Source organism: Varanus komodoensis, unplaced genomic scaffold (assembly GCF_004798865.1).
Source record: "Varanus komodoensis strain SLA01 unplaced genomic scaffold, ASM479886v1 scaffold1, whole genome shotgun sequence".
NCBI lineage: Eukaryota > Metazoa > Chordata > Lepidosauria > Squamata > Varanidae > Varanus > Varanus komodoensis.
Window position 1 is genome coordinate 75,568,648 of NW_025335268.1, and position 8,689 is coordinate 75,577,336.

The following is an 8,689-nucleotide window of genomic DNA, read 5'->3' on the forward strand; positions in this document are numbered from 1 at the left end:
GCCACGGCACCTCCTGGTGCTGCTCAGCGCAGCTGCCCTCACTCCGGGGCCTCCATCCCGTCATGGGAAGCCGCCCTTCCCAAAAGGAGCCGTGGCCGTCGAGTCGACTGGTCTCCCTCGCAGGACTGAGCCCAGCAGGGGCTCGATTCGAACCCGCAGCCCGTGCAGTGGCTGCCACAGGGCTGTTGGCCGCCCAGGCCGAGCTCCGGGTGGCCAGCCGTGCTTGTGGGGGCCACACTTCGGGCCCCGAGCTCGCCGCCGCGGCCTGCCTGTGCTACCCCAGGAACTAGCCGCTCGCCTGGGTGGGGGAGTCGGCAACCGCGGGGGCCCGGCTGAGGCTCAGGCGAGCGAGGCTTCTGGGCTGGGGCCGGGGGGAGCAGCTCCCTCCAGGCGTCCCAAGGAAGGCCTGCTGAGAGCAGAGGAGAACCTTCTTAGGAAACGCGCAGTCCTTGCAAGGTGGAGGAGTCCTTGCCCCCCGCTGCTGTTCCTCGGCTTACTGTCCGGATGGTCCCGATTCTGGTGTGGCCAGCAACTCCTGCGCCATCAGTGACCTCCATGAGCCATGCGATCGTCCCTGCCAGGGCTTCCCACATGTCCCACATCCCCCCCCCCCCCCCGGGTCTCCCCCATTCCCCCCCCCCCCCCCCCCCCCGCTATAATTGGCCTTTCCCCTCCCTGCCTGTCCTGAGTGCTCAGCAGCCCACGGGAGCCGTGGCCCGAGCGAGGCCACCTGCCTCTAAGGCACCGCAGGGCCCTGCCATGTTGGGGGAGGCTCTCGCCCCTGGGGAGAGGTGGCCACGCAGGCATGGTTTTGCGAGCTCAGCCTGCTCCTGGGAGCACTCGCCCCCCCCCCGCCCCCGTGGCTGTTCATGCTTCCCACCTGGACCCGGCCGCCCCTCACAGCCACGGTCGAGGCTTGATGGAGGTTGCCCAGCGGCTCTGAGCGTGGGCTCGGCTCGGGTTTAGGCTCCGGTCGCAGCTGGCATGGTAACCTCTTCAAATCGCACGCTCGGCGCGATGAGGCGAGTGGTGCAATTTTAAGAAAATGCCGCGAGGCGCAGCATGCAGGCACAGAAGGAAAGGGAGCCCCTCCCGGAAGCAGGCGCCCAGGGAGGAAGCTGGGCACGCGTGGGAGCAGGAAGCGTGAAGAAGGGTGCCACACTGGAGGCCGGGTGGCTGCCCACGGCCACGGCCCGGCGGGCGTCCAGCTCATGGGTGTGCGGGGAAGCACAAGAGGTTTCTGGCCTCGCTCAGGCCCGGCGGTCAGATGAGGACAGGGATGGGGCAGCGCTTCTGCGGGGGCAGCTGGACCTTGGCCCCTAAGCGCTTGTCTTCGCTGCGGGCCTGGCTGGGTTTCTCCCGAGCAAGGCGTGCCGTGAGCCAGCTGGCACCGGAGCCTGGATCCTGCTCGGGCTTCCTTCTGCCTCGGGGAGTCCGAGGACCACGCCTGCCTCCTTTTGGTGGTCACGGCCCGTGCGGCTGTTTCCCTCCGCCAGCTGCAGCAGGGCCCTCTTGGCCGGCCTTCCTTCCTGGCGCCGGCAGCCCTTCGCCCCCCGTAGCAGCTCGGCCTGCTTTCTGCAGGATGCGCCCAAACGCCCCCGCCACTGCACAGGGACCCTTCCCTGGACGGGCTCCCTCAGGGCCAGCCCAGGGGCTCAGGCTGAAGAGCCGCGTGCGTCGTCGCATTCCTGCCGCCGGAGCGTGAGCGTTTGGAAGGATTTACAAACTGCCACCTCGTAAGGCGTTCTGTTTGCACTGAGCGTTTTGCCAGATTGCCCTCATGAGAATGCGCTGTGCCAAATGCAGTGGCACGGCTGCTCGGGGGGTGAGCGCCCGGCCCGGCCCGGCCCAGCCCGGCTCCGGTGAGGCTGCCTGGGCCACGTGGATGCCACTGCCGGTGCCCATGGGCTTAGGTTTTACCTTCTCAAATCTGGCGGGGAGGCCTGTGCAGAAAAGCAAAGTGCTGCCTTCCAGTGACGCCCCCCCCTGCGAGGCGAGGGCCCACTCCATGGCGCCGGGCTTCTGCGAGAGGATCCAGGGCATGCCAGGGCTCTCCCCCGCCTCCCCCTCTGCCCCCTCACCTTTCCAGGCACTTCGTGTTCCTCACGTGCTGTGCCGTAAGAAGAGATGGCCGCACGGGCTGGGCTACGGGATTGACGGGAAGTGGCCGCTGAACTGGGGGGGCGAGCCCAGTGCCTGGAAGAGCCTTTGGGGAAGGGCATTTGCCGCACGGGGAACGAAGCAAGAGGCATCCCTGGGTTAACTGGGCAATGTTTTCCCGCTTTCCCAGTGAGAGAGCTGGAGTGTTTGGCCCGTGGCCGACGGAGTGAGTGTCCGCCCAGGTCACCGCGGCCGACTTGCACCCCCGCAGGCCAAGCCGGACGTGCTGCGCACAGGAGCAGCCCGTGGACTTTTGTTGGCAGAAAGAAAACATCTTTCTGCTGAACAGCAGCTCGGACTGGAGAGTGGCGCGCACAGCGCATGGCTCCGGCGGCCTGCAGCTCGGTCTCCGACGTGCTGCTTGACGTGCGGAATGAGCTCCTTTCCACGGAGTTCTCTGAGTGGCGGAATCAAGGTTGCATGCGGAGCATTTTTTGTGCAAATACAAAGTTTGGGAAGGGAGAGGAGGAGTGTCCCGCTTGCAACCTGCCGGGTGGGAGGGCAGACGGAGGCCTGGCGGACGCGCGTGGAAGCTGGAGGGCTGCAGACGAGATCCCTGGGAAGGGTTCCTGCCGGAGAACTGAGGCTGTCTTGGGCCCAGTGCTCTGTTCACACGTGGACCACCCCGTTGCGCATGGGCTCCTGCAAGCGACCGTGCGGTGCCGCTGCACCCTCCTGCCCACGTTCCCCAGCAACTGGAGCATGAAGGCACGCCGCCTTTGGCGCTGGAGGCCACGTGCCGCCCTTGGGACCACACGCCCTCCGGGAGTTCATCCAGCGTCTCTTCGGAGCCGCCCAGGTGAGGCCATCGCTGCAGCTGGGACGGTGCACCTTGCAAAGAAGGGGCTTCCCTGGTCTCCGGAATCTCCCGCCAGCCAGCCTCACGGGAGGACCCTGTGGCGTCCGGTGCGGTGGGGCGAGGGAGAAATGCCTCCTGGCACACTTCCTTCGTGTCAGGCGCAGCTCTGTGCTCCTCTCGCACCTCCCCTGACTCCCAGCCCTCGTCCCCTCTGTTCTCGGAGGCGCCGCTGCCCCCCCAGATCGCTCCAGGGCTGCTCCTTCCGTGTCTTGCAGTGAAGAGGACCTTCCTGGCCGGGCCAGCACAGCGGACAGTGGGGAGGGGTCAGAGACCTGGCGGGAGAAAGCTCAGACCTGCCGTCTTCCATCTTGGAGAATTCATGGAAGACGGGAGAAGCGCCAGGTGACTGGAGAAGGGCTCGTGTTGCCCCTGCCTGCAGGAAAGGCGGGAAAAGGTGAACCGGGGAGCTGCAGACCAGTCCGTCTGGCATCAGTCCCTGGAAAAATTCTGGAGCAGATTATAAACTGTCTGCAGACACCTCGAAGACAATGCAGTGATGACTTCAAGCCAACATGGATCCCTCCAGAAGCAATTTAGTGCCAGACTAATTTCATTTGTTGACTTCACTTTTAACCTCCCTGATGGACTGGAGGGATGCTGTAGACGAAGGAGGATTAAATTGGCAGATGGCACAAAGCTGGGTGGGAGAGCAAATACCCTGGAAGGCAGAGAGGAGATCCAGGGCGAACTCGACAGGTTGGGATGCTGGGCGGAGAGCGGCAGATGGAATTCCGAAGGGACAATGCCACGTCCTCCGCCAGAAACGAGAGACCGAGAGCGCCGCTTGCAAGATGGCGGACACGTGGCCGAACGGAACTGATAAAGAAAAAGCGCTCGGAGTGACTGTGGGCAGCAGGCCAAGACTGAGCCAGCGGTGCGATGCAGCCGCCAAAAGGGCAGATGCTGCTTTGGGGCGGATTAATAGGAGCCTCACTTCCGAAAACACGCGGACTGCTAGCTGCACTGCTCTCGGCACTGGTCGGACCTCGCCCGGCGTCTCGCATCCAGTTCTGGGCACCCAAGTTTTGAAAAGATGCTGGAAAGGGTGCGGAGGGGGCAGCAGGGATGGGGCAGGGCTTGGAAACGCTGCCCTGTGGGGAGAGACGGAGAGGACTGGGCAAGCTCAGCCTCGAGAAGGCTGGGGGGACACGATGCCCCTCCTGAGGTGCCCGAGATGCCGCCACAGGGAGGAAGGTCGAGCTCTCTCCTCGTTCGTTCCAGAGTGCAGGACCTGGGATCTCAGACTGGCGTTAAACGGAACCCGATTTGGACTAGACTCCAGGGAGAATTTCCTCACTGCCGGAGCAGTACGGCAGCGAGCCTCCCCCCGGGGGGAAGTGTGGGCTCCCCCTCGCTGGAGACGTCCAGAAGGCAGCTGGGCAGCCCCCTGAGTGGGGTGGTGTGACGGGGAGCCCTGCGCTGGGCGGGGAAGGCGGTTGCCCCGAGGGCCTTCTGGCCCCTTCCAGCCCCACTCTTCTGGGATTCCACGGAATGCTGCGAGATGCAAAATGGGCTTTGCTGACGGATGTACCCTCACGCGGTGCCCGGGCCCCTGAAGTTTGGCTGCACTGCCGTCCCCGGCGAGGGAGGAATGGGGGGCAGGCCCGTGGTGCCCGTCGCTTCCGGCTGCACGAGCGTGTTCTGGAGGTGGAACAGCTGACGACTGAGTCACCAGCCCCACCGCTTCTGCGCGTCTCACTCCTCTTTCTGTGGCGCTGAAAGGCACTAGCAGAGAGCAGCGATCCAAGGACGGGGGGCTGCAACGGAACCCCCCAGGTGGACCCGGAATTGGACTTTGAAAAGGCAACCAATGGCAAGACGTGGATGTGAAGCAAAATGCCGCAGGGACCGGGGGTGGGGGGTTCCAGGAGGCCGTTTCTGTCAGGCTGCTTAGTAAGGCACGAATGCCCCGGCTTGGAAGAAGGGGGTGCCGCCCCCAGTGTGTGGGGCAGGCCTTGCAAGGTCTCTCAGGCCCACCTCCATGCGCTGCGCCTGCCTGGCAGCCTCGGCACCCGGACTTGGCCTGGGTTCTGCTCGCAGGCCCCCGGCCTCTGGTCCCCACGCCACCGCTCAGGACCTTTCTCGGGGTTTTGTCAGGCGAGTTGCTCGAGGCAGAATCGATCCCAGACTGGGCGTTCCGGAAAGGCTCCGTCTTGGCCGGCACGGGTGGCCACCCGCCGCCCCCTCTGCCCTCCTTGCAGCAGCGGAGAGGCCTGTCTCCCCCTTTGCGAAGAGGACTGCTCCTCCGGTGGCGCTGCCCCCTCCCTGTGCGCAAACCGGCGGGGCCTTTGTGGGGGCCGCCGGGGGTGTGCGGGGGCTTTGCCCGTTCTGCCTCCAGCTCTGCTCCCAGGGGCTGGGCAGTCCAGTGCGTGCCGGGACAGGTACCCCGGGCCATGTGGCCCAGCTGCTTCAGGCAGGAACACGTCAGGCTGGCTCCAGGAATGTGGCCTGGACCAGGCAAGGGCTCTCCAGAGCAAGCACAGACAGTGGGGAGGCGTCGGAAGCGGCCAGGGAACGGTGGGCCAGCTGCTTCTGGGGAGCTCTGCGGGCTCCACCGGGAGGGCGGGGGCTTGATTGCGATGCTTCTGCCCTCTTACTCATGCAGCTTATATTTGGCGGCTCGTCAGTAAAATGCCGGCCGTGAACAGTAAAGGGGGACTGCAGAGGATATTTGGATCATGTCTTTAATGAAAATCTTTAAAGTCAGTAATGCCAGGAAAACCATTATTGGGAAGACTCGTTTCAATGGCTGCGACCGAGGGAGAGAGGCCGCCGCCTGCGGATCCCCGAGGAGGAGCCGGGTGCGTGCCGGAGGCGCGGCCCCTCGGACGGCAGGCCTCTGGGAGCTGGCGAGAGTGCTTGACCCGCAGCCAGGCGGACGGAGCCGGGGAGGCCCCAGCCTAGGGCCCGGCAGCCACGAGCAGACCGTCCACCCTGCCTGTGCTGCTGCACCTTTCTCTGGAGGAGCCGCCTGCCAAAAGGAGGCTGTGGCTGTAGCTCCCGGACCAGGGCAGCCCCACACAGAGTGGGTTGCGGCAGCCCAGCCCGCGCGGGGCTGTACCACCCCAGCCAGCTGCCCTGCTCCAGAGAGGCCCTGGCTGGCGGAGCCGGCAGCCCTGACCCAAGCTCCCATGGCCGCGTGGGCCTCCCGCAGCGCAGCTGGGCCCGGGAGCAGCCCGGGCCGTGATGGGGGCCTTTCGGGGGGCCCCCTCCAGCTCAAGCCGCAGGCCTCCCCCTCCGGGCTTCCCTCCTGCTGGGCATCAGCCACAGTGGACTGGCTGCCACCCGGCCCATCCCGGAGTCCAGGCACCAATCCTTGCCTGGCTCAGACATCCCGGGCGCCATCGACTGCAGCTCCCCCCAGGATTGACCCCGTGGCTCCCTGCAGGCTTTGCAGAGCCCTGGGGACAAGTGCCTCCCTCTCCCTCCCTGCCCCCTCCCTCACTTTTCCTCTCCCCCCCCCCCATCAAAAGTGAGGGGCTGCACACACCTGTTTGCATCCCCACCTCCTGCTGCTGGCCCAGCAGCTTGCCAAAAGGGCCCCCGTGCCTTCCAGCCAGCCAGCTAAAAGTGGCCCCCCTTCGCACCTGGGACGGGTAACAGAGAAAGGAAAGGGGTTTCCCGGAAGTGCAGTGCGCAAAGGCCCACAGCCCCCGCCCTCTGGAAGGGAGCGCTCTGCTCCGGCAGGTGCATCTCCGCGAGGAGGGCAGGACAGGCAGGTGGGGGGAGCAGCGGGGGACCTGGGTCTGTCTTCCGGCAGAGCTGTGGACGTGGAGAAAGGACTGGCTCTGACCTGCGCCCGGTGAAGTGGCACTGCGTTTAAACGAGCTGCTGGGCCACAGGTGGGGCAGCGTCGTGGGTCAGGCAGTGTGCAGCCGTGCATTTCCCGAGGGATTCGTGGGCCACGATCTGCCAGCGGCTCACTCCTGAGGCGAGGGCACGCGGGTCGGGCTGCTCCGGGAGCCGAGTTGAAAGGGAGTCACAGGCAGCCCGGGCAAAGTTCCCGCAGCCCCGGCTGGCCCAACTGCCTAGAGTGGCTGGTCTCGGTCCCAGAGAGGGCCTTCCTCCGTCCGCCCCCAGGGCCCTTCTGAGTGACTCGTGCTGCGCAGACACTGAACCTGTGTGGCCGCGCGAGACCCCGTTGGCGCTGCTCCGCTCCGCAGACGTGGCTGGTGTGCCACGGCTCGCCGACATCGGCACAAGAGGCAGCCACAGGCCCGGAGCGAGTCACGCGCTGCGCAGCCAAGCCTTTCCCACTCCTCTAGGGCTGCCCCCCTGCTGAAGCACATGTTCCCCTCTCAGGAGTGTGCCCCCCCATGCGCAGAGAGCTCCCTGATCGGCCACTCGGAGTGTGCTTGTGGCACCCCAGCTTCCGCTCGCGCCCTCGAACCCACTTGCCCAAGGGCTTCTGCCAATCGCTCCGGACATCAGGCCGCCAGAGGAAGGGGGGAGCCGCAGGCGGCGCGCCCCCCTGCGGGGAGAGGGGCCCAGTGGGGCAGCAGCACTGGGGGAGCCTGTCGGTCCTCCGGACCCACGGGCTGGGAACAGCAAGTGGGGGCAGGCAGGCAGGCCAGCGCGTGCGAGCACCGGAAGGGCGGGATCCCTTCCCGATCAACGCAGGGGCGGCATGGGGGGCTCGGGCGGCATGGGGGGCTCGGGAGGCAGGGGGCCCGGCTCCAGCTCGGTATCGCGGGAAGGGCCCTGACTGCCAGAACCGCGCGGGAGGAACCTCTTGCCTGGGGAAGCGGGGCTCCCCCCGCGGGGGCATCCGGAAAGCGCCTGGGCGGTCGCCCGGGGGGGGGAATGGTGTGGCCGGGCCCCCCCGCCGGGCCCCGCCCCGCCCCGATTCCCCGTGAGGTTGCCTAGGACGGCTAACCGCCCGCTGTGCTGCTTGCAGGTGAGGACGAGAAGTTCGCCGCCTCCCTAATGGACGGGAAGTTTCCCCGGAGCACGTCGATGCAAGACACGGTCCGGGAAGGGCACGGCATCCCGCCGCCGCCGCAGACGGCCCCGCCCCCGCCCCCCCCCCCGTACTACTTCGACACGGGCGCGCCCCCCTCCTTCTCGCCGCCGCCGCCGCCGGGGCGGGTCTACGACACGGCGCGGTCCAGCTTCAAGCCGGGCCTGGAGGCCAAGCTGCACGGGCTGCCGCAGGTGATCAGCGCGGCCGAGCTGTACGACCAGGCGCGCGCCGGCGGCCCGGGCCCGGAGCGGCAGAAGCGCGCGCGCTCCATGATCATCCTGCAGGACTCGCCGCACGCGCCCGCCGAGCCGGCCCGGCCCGGCCCCGCCGCCACCCCTCCGGAGAAGCTGAAGCGCAAGGGGCGCGCCGCCGACAACCCCTACGCCAACATGGGCCCCTTCAGCGTGGGCCTCTTCGCGCCCGCCAAGCCGCAGCGCAAGAAGAGCCCGCTGGTGAAGCAGCTGCAGGTGGAGGACGCGCACGAGCGCGCCGCGCTGTCCGTGGCGGGCGCCTTCGCGCGGGAGCCCTCCCCGACGCGGCCCGGGCACCGCCTGGCCGGCGCCGAGCCGCCCGCGCCGCCGCCCGCCGGCGCCGCCAGCCTGCCCTTCCCCGCCGCCGTCTCCGGGGCCCTGAAGGAGCGCGAGCGGCGCCTGGACGAGAAGCGCAAGTCCACCGTCTTCCTCTCCGTGGGCGCCATCGAGGGGAGC

The 8,689-nt window shown here is 67.3% G+C and overlaps 1 protein-coding gene across 1 annotated transcript in view; it reads left to right on the forward strand.

Annotated features, from left to right (window-relative positions):
• LOC123023738 (SH3 and multiple ankyrin repeat domains protein 3-like) overlaps positions 1-8,689 on the forward strand; it is a 60,664-nt gene that overhangs the window by 37,473 nt on the left and 14,502 nt on the right. The window contains exon 10 of the mRNA XM_044430701.1: positions 7,917-8,668. Coding sequence (XP_044286636.1) covers positions 7,917-8,668 — 752 coding nt within the window. The remainder of the gene's footprint in view (positions 1-7,916; positions 8,669-8,689) is intronic.